Consider the following 12,601-nt stretch of genomic DNA (forward strand, 5'->3'; position numbering starts at 1 on the left):
TCTACTCCTTGAGACCGGAAGTACTTCTGGAGAAGCGAGACAATAGAAGGCAACCCGGTTTCCCCCTAAGCGATCGGAAAGAAGCCCCTTCTAAGGCCGCCGTGAGGTCCAGAGAGCCTCATCTCTATGGCTCTAAGTGGCTAGAAGTGCCACATTTTTTAAGCGGCTCTTGAGGCGACCCGGAAGCGGAAGTAGAAGAACGTTCTAGTGAGTTGAGGTATCGGCGGGAGCAGCCGGGCGTAGGAGTATCCGTTACGGGAGCTGAAGCTGCCGGTGAGCGCGAGCTGCACAGCAGGGCTTGGACTGGAAGCAGAGGACGCGCGAGAAGGAGGGAAGCCGTAAGCGCTACGGCCAGCCAGAGAATGCGCACTCGGAGAGGGCTTGGCGGCCCGGCGAGGAGGGGCGGGACGCGGCGCGGGCGCGGCGGCGCGTGGAGGAGGCGGGGCGACGCGTCTCGGGGGCGGGGCCTTCGAGGCGCGGCGGGAGCCCAGGCGTGAACCTAGTGGGGTTAGGGAACTGAGCTGGTGTGTGCGCTCTGGCCGGTGCCTGTGCTCTCTGAGCAGCCAATTGGGGCGGGTGGGGCAGGGGGACCCTTTGTTTGCTTTTCTGGCTGGGTAGCCCTTCCAGGCAGAGTCAGTGCCTTCTTTGCTCAGCCAAGGTCACAGAGATTGTGACACCTACCTTCAGGGCGAGCTCTGGCTACTGACCGGCCTGCGCCACCTGATAGGGCAGGATAGTCTTTCCTCTGGGGCAATACCAAAACCCAGTTCCCGCAGGGAGTGAGAGAGATTTCTCTCTTGCGTAGTGGGGAAAATCTTGCCTTGGACCTCAGTTTTCTCATCTGTAAAATGAGGGGAATTGAATAACCCACCATAATCGCTGGTCTAGCTTCCTTTAAATATGAGATTGCTAGTGGGCCTTTGGGAGTTCCCGGGTTTTCAGTCCTAACCTACCTTTCTTGGGATTCGTAGATAAATCCTGATCAAGATGACAACCTCCCAAAAGCATCGAGACTTCGTGGCAGAGCCCATGGGGGAAAAGCCAGTGGGGAGCCTGGCCGGGATTGGTGAAGTCCTGGGCAAGAAGCTGGAGGAAAGGGGCTTTGACAAGGTGTGCGGAGGCTGCATGCAGCTGGGGAGGGCTGGGGGTGGCAGACTACAGTATTGCCTGGCAGTTTGGAAGCGAGGAAAGTGAGTGTATCTGGTGGGGGAGGACCGTGGTATATAATCTAAAGAGGTAGCCAGAACCTGCCCTGCCTCCTAGGCTCATGTGCTCTGAATGCCACAGGAGTGGCCTTGTTCTTAGTCCCACAGGGCACTGAACAGCATGCCCTTTATTTTGCCTGTTTTGCAGGCGTATGTGGTCCTTGGCCAGTTTCTGGTGCTAAAGAAAGATGAAGACCTCTTCCGGGAATGGCTAAAGGACACGTGTGGCGCCAACGCCAAGCAGTCCCGAGACTGCTTCGGGTGCCTCCGAGAGTGGTGCGATGCCTTCTTGTGATGCACTCTGGGGAGCCCCCAGTCCCTAGCCCCAGCCTTGAGTCTCCTGAGTTTGCAGCCGAGTGGGGGCTCCTCCCCTGCCCTGTACAAAGGATTGATGTCTGCTCAGCCTCCAGTGTCATCCAGGGTCTTCAGGGAGTTCTCTCCTCTCACCATTTCAATTTTTTCAGAATTCTTCGTTTTGCATGCATCTCCCTTCTCTTTCCCCTGCCAATTTCATGTTGATAATTACCAGCTTTTCGAGTGGATTCCTGGCCCCTTCCCTCACCCCCACCTTCCTCTCCGGTCTGTTTTATGCCATTTGGCTTCTCTTTTGGCAGAATAGTCATTGTCCTTATAAAGTTTTTTAAATCAATAAAGTTAGTGGCCTTCAGGACTGGGTTTTGTGTGTCAAAAAACAGATGGGCTGGGAGTCGCCTCTTCCCCAGGGGCTGATCAGGTCTGTCACACTCCTTATCAGTGCCAGTCGAAACTGGCAGCTTCCTCCCTACACCGGAGGGCAGCCACCCTAGCCACATAAGCCTCAGGCAGCTGCCTCAAGAGTACCTCAATCCCGTAGTAACATGGGAGAGAGTGTGGGTTGGTCCCTTCCTGGGATCCAGGTGTGCTGTGCTATTCCAGATGTCAGCTGAGTCAGCTGAGCCAGCCAGCACCTGGTGGAAAAGGAAGTGGGAGTCAGAGGTACCAGGAAGAGGGGGACGGAATGTGGGTAAAAGTTCACCTGCTAATCATCAGGTGCTTTCCTGGCCTTTGGGAGGAGTGAGCAGGGCTCTTGAGGTCTGCCCCACTCAGGGAGGCAGAGAGCATGGGATCACAGCTGAGGGAGAGTTACACTTTTATCTGGTACATTTTCATCCTATTTTTGATTGCACACTTAGTGAACCAGCCCCACAGCTAAGATCTTTACCAATATTTTTTTCTTCCACAGTAAAGAATTGTTTTCTCTTTTACAGGTGAGGAAACCAGGGACTCAGAGAGACTGGACTTTCTGCTAGGAAGTACCCCCATCGGCCCTCAAAATAACTTAGAAGCCCATGTACCTGAGAGCCCTATGTTCCTTGGTCATGTCCCTCAGCCTCTCTGAGCCTCAGTTTCCCCACTTGGAAAATGAGATTGTTGTAAGGATCAGATGAAATGCTAGCTGTGCAGCACCCAGCCCTGCTTGGCTTTCAGTGTTTTGGTGGGGCCTCGCTGAGGAACTGCTGCATATAGGGTGTTCCTCAGAAGGCTCCCAGTCTGGTGAGGACAGACTGACAGACATTAAATACAAACATTGGGGTAACAGGAGAAGATTTTCATGACTTCAGGGTAGAGAAAAATTAAGAAAAAGTTGATACATTTAACTCGATTAGTAGAAACTCCATCTAAAGATACCATAAAGAGAGTGACAGACAAAACTGACTGAGAGTGGGAAAGGATATTTGTAACACATACGTGACAAAGGACTATATCCAGAGCATATAACATAACTGCAATGAAGAAAAGCAAACAAAATAATTACATTAGTAATCAGAAATGCAAATGAGGTGTTATTATACACTCACTGGATTGGCAGAAATTTTAAGCCAGACAATACCAAGTGATGAGGAAATGGAGCAACAGGAACTGATACCCAGCTGGTGGCAATGGCACTTGGTCTGAACACTTGGGAAAAACAGTTGGGTGTTTTCTATAACTGAACACCCACCCTGTGACCCAGCTATTACACTGCCCTGGAGCTATGGCTGAGGACACTCGCACACCTGCTCCAGCACCTATGGGAGCCTTCAGAGCTGCTTTTTTTCTAACAGCACCAACTGGAAGAGCTCTGATGGCTGTCAATACCCGGGGAAATGAATTCACAACAGCTGTGGCACAAGAGTGAATCTCAATACTGAGCAAACAAACATCAACATACACAGTAAAGTTAGGTCAGTTCTTGCTTAGGGATCTCTAGATTGGTGGTAAAACGAGAAAGAAGAGCAAGGAAAAGGTTTAATGCAAATGTCAACAATGATTGCCTTTGGGGTGGGATGTGGGTGTGGTGAGTGGGACAGCCTGAAGGTGGGAGCGGCAGTTTCCATTTCTTGACCTGTGTGGTGGTAATACAGGTGTCAACTGATAAAGGGAACAGAAGCGTTCTGTGTACTTTACGTTAGCTCCATCTCAATAGAAGAAGGAGGATAAAAGGGAAACCAAAGTAAAGACCTGGGTATAGAGCAATTATACGAGTAATTGGAAACTGGTGGTTATTAGTACGGAGGAGGTTCCGAGCAAGGTTGGGTCTGGGAAGTTGAGTGGCTCCCTTGGAAGGGCACCAGGTGGCCAGAGCAGGGCCCGGCTTGTGTTACAGGCCACCTCCTGGGAGGGTGCCAGTCTGCAGCCCAGACCAAGATGGTAATGCAGGCTGTCCCAGGAGTTTCAGGCCTACCTATGTTTCTGATGTTTTCCTGGATGGGTCCAGGGTCACTTCAGAGTCCCCTCAGCTTTGACTCTTGTGCTGTGATACTGTCACACAGGCCTGGTGTGCTTTGGGGGGCTCCCCCACCTCAGCCCTGACGCTGCCAGATTGTTGCTGGCACTCTGAGGTAATGGAGACTGGTTCCTCCTCCACAGCGCCCTTCCCAGGGTCCTGCCCACGCTGGTTGCCCAGTTTTGCCGCCCATGGCTCTGGCACCGAGGCCTGCCTGGCAGAACCTGGTGGGACACACTGCCTGCTCTGCTTCCATGTCATGGGCTCTTCTCTGCCTCACCCACAGGCTTTGTCTCTGAGGAGGCTGGAGCCTGCTTTCTCACCTCCCTTGGTGCTCAGGCAGTACCAGTGACAGGTTAGAAAGGCCCGAACCCTTTATCTTGGCCCCTGTGTGCACCCCGCACAGCTTCCTGGATCAGTCCTGGAACAGCAGAAGACAAAGGGCATGCCGAATGTACCCTGAGACAGTGTGGCCTCTCAGAGATCCAACCCCAACCCAGCCAGTAGGACAAAGGGCCCCAGGCCTACGATATTGGAGAAAGCGGACAGGTGAGGATGTGTATATACCAGGTTATCCAAATGTCAGCCCATGTTACCCAACAGGACGTGCTTGGCAAGGCGCATGGGTGGGCCTGAAAGTCAGCAAATATTGACCCAATGTCATTGTCCAGCCCTCTCCCGCTGCTGCACCCAGCCAGAGCTTGACCCCCCTCAGCCAGTCTACTCATGAGTGCTCAGATCTGGCCCAGAGCTGGGAGTGAACCCAACCCATGCACTCCAGAGTCCTGAAGGTGTCCTGATGCCCCTGGAAAGGAAGTAGGGGGAGGCTACAGGACGAACCCAAGCCCTAGACACATCTGCCCCAGTGGCTGTCCAGATGTGTGAAACCTTGGTAGCTGCTTGACCTCCCTTCCACATTGCCCCCTCCTACAGGGACCCAGGGCTCTCTCTACTGTACTCCTGGCTGGATTGGTGGTCGCCTGAAAGAGCCAGCCAGGCCTGGTTCTGGTCTCAGTTCCTCCTTTGTTGGCTGTGTGACCTGGAGCCAGGTGCCTCGCTGCTCTGAGCCTGTCTGTCCTGTCAGCTGTGCAGAGCTGGAAAGATTCAACCAGCTAGTTACCGGAGAGCCCCTGCACTTAGGAGAGCTCCTTCCCAGTGGGGAGCTTTAACCACCGTTGGATCACAGCTTCTGTGGGGACAGAACCCCAAAAAGCAGTTTCCAGGGTCTCGGCCTCACATAGACAGGTGCTGGCTCAGGTAGTAAATGGCCATCAACTGTGATTGCATGGCCATCAGCTGTGGCTAGTTGGCTGTCAGCTGTAACCAGTGAGCCATTGGCCACTAATATAACTGCTGTGGCTATGCTAGCAGGAAAATGGGGGCTAGCAAGAAGATGGTGGCTGAGCTAGCAAGAGCGGATTGCAGAGAGGCGGATGCCGCCAGCGAGAATATAGTGGTATGACTCCCCCATCTATGGCTCCGTGGGTGTTCTTTTTTGGCCTCACCATGTCCTGTGTTCTTATGTGGGGAGCGGGACCAGAGACCCCACAGGCCTCCCCGCACGACAGCTTCCCTTGCCATAAGGTCTTTCCAGGATGCGGTCCCACAAGGAAATGGGAGCAGAGCCCTGGGGAAGGCATATCTGCAGCCAAAGGTTCAATGAAGAGGGCTCTGGGGGGCCCGATCCCAGGGTGAAGGGAATGTCAAGGGTTCACCCTGGTCAGTGAGACCCCTAGGCCAAGGGCAAGAGGGGGGTGCCATGGGCATCCTGGGTGGGGATCTCTGGGCCACAGCAAAACGAGGCTGTGCCCCGTGGCCAGTGGGGATGGCCAACCCTGAGCTCACACCTGGCTCAGGCCTCCTTCCGGAAGCCAAAGTGGTCCAAACAGGGTGGAGTCCAGGCTAAGGGTTCTTCACATGAGACCCAGCCCTGGGAAATCCTCCTGGGGTACCCCACCTCCAGGGACGCTCCCCTGGCACAGCAGACTTCATATCCCAGTGGAAAAGTCCAGGACTCACACACTAGGATGCTGGCACATGGGTGCCCCCGCAGGTCCCACCACTGCCTCCCTTTGCCCCCTCCATTTCTTCCTCGTAGAAGGTAATCACTGCTTCTGCACAGCTGTTATGAGATGAGAGAACGTATGTTGAGTCCCTGGCACAAGCCTGGCACATATCAAAAACCCAGTAATCATTCATTTCCCTTCTATCCGTCTTGTCTCACCAAGACACCAATTCTAGCTGTGTGACCTTAGACAAGTAGTATGACTCTGTGATTAACCTACTTCCGCTGCAAAATAAGGATGATGCTTACTACTTCCGGTTGCTTGTGTGACTAGACCAAAGGGTGAAAGGTCTTTGGTAATTGATAGGTTGGGATGCAAGACTCATCAGTGTCAGCACAGAGGAGTGACAGGTAGGACAGGGGCAAGTGAGCTGGTGACCAGGCCTTGGCTCGTTTTCCAGGGAGCTGTTGGAGGTAAGTATGGCCATGGCTGAACTCCAAGTGACAGGAGAGCAGACCTGGGAGAGCCTGAGGAAGCTTCTGGCCCCTTGGGGCTGCCCCTCCCGCCTCTCCCGTGTTGAGGTCCTAAGCCCCTTACTTTTCCCGCTCCTGGCTTCTCTCAGGTTGGGTTCCTGTCTGGCTTTGGCCTCATCAAGCCAAGCTTGTGCCAGCCCTCCCACAAACTGGCCTCCGTCCCTTTAAGGCAGACACCTGAGCCCCAACAAACTTGCGACTGAGTGTTCTTTGCAATCCCAACATTGTTTTTCACAACTGAGCTGAGAGGGTGGGGTCACAGCTGGATTGGACAGTAGCCACACTCAGGTCCTGGAATGCTGGATGCTTACTCATAATATTCATCACGATACGGCTGACCCTTGAACAACTTGGGGTTAGGGGCACAAATGACCCCAGTCCCCCATGGTCAAAAATCCACATATAACTTTGACTCCCTCAAAACTTAACTGCTCAGTCTACTGTTAACCGGAAGCCTTCCGATAACATAAATAGTTGTTTAATATGTATTCTGTACATTATATATATTATATACTGTATTCTTACAATAAGCTAGAGAAAAGAAAATGTTAAAAGCATAAGAGAAAATACATTTACATTATTTACTGAAAAAAATCCACGCATGAGTGGACCCATGCAGTTCAAACCCATGCTGTGCAAGGGTCCACTGTAATACCACTTATTGAGCACCGACTGTCACACACTATAAATCACTACCTCTTCCAAGGCCCAGTTATGATACCTGGCCCTAAGCACGGACCAGGTCTTAGTGTCCCAAGGGCAAAAAGCCCACCTCCCCTCAACAACATGATGAAAAGCACAACTGTGCTGATCTCTAAAACACAGATAAAGAATCACAACAAAATCCAGACTTCTCTCGTGTTGACTACTTCAGTGCTTTTTTAAAAAATGTATTAATTATCAGATTATTCCCAAAAAGTCATAGTGCCCTGTTTTGCTGGGACCTCCAGCACACATCCAACTTACCTGATCCAGTCTCAGGCCATTAAGAGAATAAACGTAGAAGATAAGAGTTGTCGCCCTTTCGGGGCCAGCCCGGTGGCTCAGGCGGTTAGAGCTCCATGCCCCTAACACCGAAGGCTGCCAGTTTGATTCCCACATGGGCCAGTGGGCTCTCAACCACAAGGTTGCCAGTTCGACTCCCACAAAGGATGGTGGGCAGCGCCCCCTGCAACTAACAAGGGCAACTGGACCTGGAGCTGAGCTGCACCCTCCACAACTAAGATTGAAAGGACAACAACTTGACTTGGAGAAAACCCTGGAAGTACACACTGTTCCCCAATAAAGTCCTGTTCCCCTTCCCCAATAAAATCTTTAAAAAAAAAAAAAAAAAGAAAGAAAGAAAGAAAAAAGTTGTCTTTCTTCAGATGAGGACGCTGAAGCTCTGGGAGGTGAAGGACTTGTCAGAAGTCACCCAGTCAGTAAGTAGCAGAGCTGGTATGACACACACCTCTCCTGACCAGTTCTCAGCCTTTGGTCTCAGTCTGGTTAAGAGCACAGATCTGAGTTAGACCGCCCAGGCTCAAAAGGTAGTATCACCATTTACTATTTACCAGCTGGTGTCGTTGGGCAAATCAGTTGTCCCCTCTGAGTCCTGTTTCCTCTTCTGTTAAGTGGAAACATTACTGATTCTACTCCATGCTGGTTGTGAGGGTTAAACAGCTACCAGCTCAACGCAGCAATGTCCCTACTTGGTTTACATAGCACCAGGCCTCCTCTAAGCATGTCACGTATTGAATGCCCATTTTACAGAGGAGGAAACTGAGGCCCTTTGTGAGAGGTTAAGTAACTTCTCCAAGGTCACACAGTAGTAAATGGTGGTGATAGTAAGAGCGCGCGCATAGCTGTTGGTATTTCATACTGGATGGGTATTTCATATCCAGTGGTGGCATTTGGAAACTGGCTGTCCTTTCCCTCACAGGACTGGGTGTGTCCTGGAGGGCAGGGCAAGCATCATGGCACACAGATGTGCTGGGGCTTGTCTGCTGCTCCCTTTGGCGTTGGAGTCTGCCCCCAGACTGCCCAGTCCCAGGATCCCTGTCCGCCCGTCCGCGCCCGCGGGGGCGCACACAGGCGCGGGGCGGGGCCGGGCGGAGCCTCGAAGCCCGTAAAAGCGGCACGGGCCACGGCCAGGCACTGACAGTCATGGTGCGTCCGAACCTCCCGCTGGCGTTGGGCCTGGCTCTGCTCGCGGTCTGCCTCCTGGCACTGCCCCGCGATGCCGGCGCCCGGCCGAGGGAGCGTATGGTCGGAGGACGGCAGGACCTGTCGACCAGCGACCCGCAGGTGCTGAAGGCGGCGCAGGCGGCCGTGGCCAGCTACAACATGGGCAGCAACAGCCTCTACTACTTCCGAGACACGCACATCCTCAAGGCGCAGAGCCAGGTGCGGCTGGGCTGGCGGGACTTGCGGTGGGGACGGGGGCGCAGGGCGCGGGGCGGGGCGGGGCAGGCGAGTGAGGCACTCAGCGGGGCGCCAGATTGAGGGGGAGCCGCAGGAGTCATCGGGATAATATTCTCGCACAATACATTTTAAAAAATCGAATTAATGCAAGATTTCACGATGAACAAACTATCTAAATCTCAAGTAGGCAGGGTCCTCCTCTGAACCTGCGCAGCTATCACGCTAACTTCACCCTAGTCCCTGCCCTGCCGGGTTGACTGCGGAAGGAGGTGAGGGGATGAGGCAGAGGCTTCAGGGCTGTGTGAGCACTTGAGTCTCAGCCTCCTGCGGGGCCCAGGCCTCTGCCTCTCCCACCCCCGGGGATTCCCCACCAGGACCCTCCTGTCCCAGGTCTGACTCCTGAGGCTAATGTGCTGGATGTGTCCAGGGGAAGAGAATGGGAGATGGCAGGGGAGAGAGGTGAGATTTCCGGGTGGGGTCGTCTCCCAGCACCTCTGACCTGCCCCTGCTCTCCGTCCCAGCTGGTGGCTGGCATCAAGTACTACCTGACCTTGGAGATGGGGAGTACAGCCTGCCGGAAGAATGCGGTGGCTGGAGACGGCATAGACCTCACCACCTGTCCCCTGGCCGCAGGAACGCAGGAGGAGGTAACAGCCTGCTTACCACACACCCCCTGCCTCCCAGCACCGGGCAGTCTCAGGTTGTCCAGCCAGAACTGGTCTGGCTGGCCAGGCTGATGCCTGGTGGAACCTGTCACTGCCTTCTGGGTGACTCAGCTCTGGGCTAGGGTGGGGTGCAGAGAGGAGATTGGGGCTCCCCCCCCCCCCCAGTGAGGGAATGGGCTAGAAAAACCTGGGATCTAGTCCCGGCCACCTGACTCCATGTCCCTTGGGCCAGGACTGCATCTCCTTGCAGGCGGAGGGCTGACTGGGGGCCGGAGGCAGGCCTGGGCCCAGGCTCATCCCTCCTTCTCTCCTCACACTCTATCTGCAGAAGCTGCGCTGCGAGTTTGAGATCCTAGTGGTTCCCTGGCAGAACTCCACTAGCCTCCTAAAGCATGACTGCCTGCCTGTGTATTAGACCCCGCAGCCTTGGGAGCAGGAGCGAACAGGCCCATCGGTGGAGGGCACTTTGGGGTCCATGGGCCGTATCTGTTGCAATAAATTGCTAGCACTGCTTCTTGCATCGGTCTCTTCTCTCCTTCCCTGTCCCCAACTCCTGCTGGCAGCTCACCCGGCTGACAGGGTGCCCATACCACTACCACCCCAAAAATCTGGAGTCCTTCACAAAGTCACGGGAGAGTGATGGTGCCCCTGAGCCTAAGGTGAATACTCTGAGAAGCACCTGAGCACTGCTGTTTCTCAGCCCCCAGGACCGTGCAGGGTGGCATGTGGGGGGTTCAGCCAGCAGGGCCCCAGGACTCTGAGCTCCCAGCCTTTAAGGTTCCTCTACCCACATGTGGCCCAGACATGGCAGAGCCCCTGCAGGTCAAGAGACCACTAGGACTGGGACAGTGACTTTCAAGTACACACTGCAGGAAACACACCGGGGGAGACTCTGGGAAGCGGCTGAACAGGGAGCTCCCAGGGGACCCAGGTCAAATCAGCTGCCGCAGGAAGAATGAGGGGCAGATGCGATTCAGTGGTATTTAAAGTAAACAAGAATTGCAGCATGTTTTCACACCTGAATTTGCGGCTGCAATTCATACTCACTACACACACACACACACACACACACACACACACACACACAGAAACCCACAATACAGACTCTGATGCTCCCAGACACCACACACATATCCAGAAAAACACAAGCACAACTTAGCAACCCAGAAACACACAGAACAACCCCCAGAGAAACAACCTGGAGATGTATATATAGAACCCCAAACACACAACCCCAGAGACCTGCACACCCCACCCAGAGCTGGCCCACAGACGCACAAAAGCACATGCACAGCTGGGACAGGACGGGCAGTGACTGGACCACTTGGGAGCACTAGGTGTGGGCACTGAGGCTCCCCGGCTGTGGAGCGCACCCCTGCCCCTGCCCCTGCCCCTGCCCACGCCCACGCCCCTCCAGGCAAGGCCTCACACCTTGCTGTGCCTGCCTGGTCCCCTGCCCAATGCTGGGGCCTAATGAGGAACAGCCCCAGGTCCCAGGCCCTGCACTCTGCCTTCATCGGCCATATTGGGGTGGAGATGGGAAGTGAAAAATAGATGTGGTTTGCACCTGGGAAAGGCTGCAGAGCTGAGGGGATGGGTTAGACAGGAGTTAGGGATGCAGAGGAAACTTCCAGTCTTGCTTCTGCTCAAGCCTGTGAGATGTGGCAGCTTTGATAGCCCAGGGGCATGTGGTGGGGCTATTGTTTGGGAGGGCTCCCATGTGCCACCAAGCAGGAGCTTTCAGCACAAGGCTGGCACAGGGTAGGTGGCAGGAAATGCTTGTTGAATGAATATGTGAGGTGGTGGAGTGAGGTGAGCTCTGGAGATATCTGCCAAGTGGCCTCTCCACCCCCGGAATCTGTGCCCAAATCCCAGATGGTATTTCCTCTGCACAGTCTAGTCCTGTGGCATGGGCCAGCCAGTGCCCTCGGCCAAGCTGGGTAGGGGAGGTGCTGCTCGTGTCCTGGGGCCTGGAGATTTTGCCACTGTCTCTTCCAGCTTAGAGGTACAGGGGGGTGGTTAGCAAGACTGTCTGTCGCCCCTCAGCCCCCATTCCGGAGTCCCACTCCTGACACCCTCCAGCCTGTACTAATGCTGGCTTCACTCTACTAGGTGAGGTGGGTCTTGTAGACAGTGGGACACCCCTCCTCTGGATGGGAGCCCCCAGGGCCAGGGCTGAGCTTGTGTCTGACTTAGTGCTAGGTCTCCAGCATCCACACAGGCCCAGGGAACCCGGGGACCCAGGTGAGTGCCCCACTATTACCCCCACCACGGGGCCAGGGGCTCTGGGCATCCTGCCCTGGCTCAGGCTGAAAGCAGGGGAACTCATCTAAGCTCTAGACCAGGGTGGGAACGACCATCAGCCTCTTTCCCTGCTTTCCTCTGACAGCAGGCTCATCCATTCCACACACCTCCCAACCTGTCTGCCACCCTCCAGCCCTGGCCCTGGTCCCCATCCTGAGGCCAGAAGGACTGGAGTAGCCTGGCAATGACCTCTGGCCTCTGGGTTCATGATATTCTTATACTGGATGCTGAGGATTGTGGTAGGCCCAAGTTCCTGGGCTCTGAGCCCCATTTCTGGAGCCTACCGGCACCCCACACCCTGACAAGAGAGGGCTGTTCCAACGTGTTCTTTCTTTCCTGACATGTGTGCCAGAAAGGCCTTCCTCCCCAAAGCAGGGTGACCATCCACTCTCCCTCTAGCACACCCTGGCCCGTTTTTCAGGCCACCCCTCTGGCTGCTGCTAATGTACTGCCAGGCCAGGCTAGGGTGTCGGGCCCTGTTGGGGTTGGAGTGGACCAAGAACAGTGGCTTTCACATGCAACACTCACTCACACACATGTGCATACACACAAGTTCCCCTGCCCTGTGCCCGAGCCCAGCCAGTGAGGACACAGAGCCACCTGGGGTTTTAAAACTCTGTTGGGTCCCAGCCCTGCAGGCTTGACAATCCTCCCAGCAGATCTGGAGACTTGTCCCAACCCACCTCGGTGGGTAGCTTGCCGGAGGCTGAAGTCTGTATCTCGTGTCCCTGTCCATGTG

General features: G+C 54.6%; 2 protein-coding genes across 3 annotated transcripts; both read left to right on the top strand.

Moving 5' to 3' along the window:
- The first annotated feature begins 127 nt into the window (after window positions 1-127).
- Window positions 128-1,872, top strand: BANF1 (barrier to autointegration nuclear assembly factor 1). 2 transcript variants are annotated; one of them, XM_019737855.3, is made up of 3 exons: window positions 128-273; window positions 972-1,110; window positions 1,354-1,872. In XM_019737855.3, the coding sequence occupies exons 2-3, from the start codon at window positions 988-990 to the stop codon at window positions 1,498-1,500; spliced, it is 270 nt and encodes an 89-aa protein (XP_019593414.1). In that variant the 5' UTR covers window positions 128-273; window positions 972-987; the 3' UTR covers window positions 1,501-1,872. The 2 variants fall into 2 exon arrangements, with proteins under 2 accessions (XP_019593414.1, XP_019593413.1); XM_019737854.3 differs by having other exon boundaries at window positions 199-338.
- Window positions 1,873-8,553: 6,681 nt separating this feature from the next.
- CST6 (cystatin E/M) lies at window positions 8,554-10,076 on the top strand. Its single transcript, XM_019737630.3, has 3 exons — window positions 8,554-8,875; window positions 9,415-9,540; window positions 9,887-10,076. Exons 1-3 carry the CDS (start codon window positions 8,636-8,638, stop codon window positions 9,971-9,973), a joined length of 453 nt encoding a protein of 150 aa, XP_019593189.1. The 5' UTR covers window positions 8,554-8,635; the 3' UTR covers window positions 9,974-10,076.
- Window positions 10,077-12,601: the final 2,525 nt, after the last annotated feature.

This window comes from Rhinolophus sinicus, chromosome 14, assembly GCF_057876585.1.
Source record: "Rhinolophus sinicus isolate RSI-liver-muscle chromosome 14, RSI-T2T, whole genome shotgun sequence".
Classification (NCBI taxonomy): domain Eukaryota; kingdom Metazoa; phylum Chordata; class Mammalia; order Chiroptera; family Rhinolophidae; genus Rhinolophus; species Rhinolophus sinicus.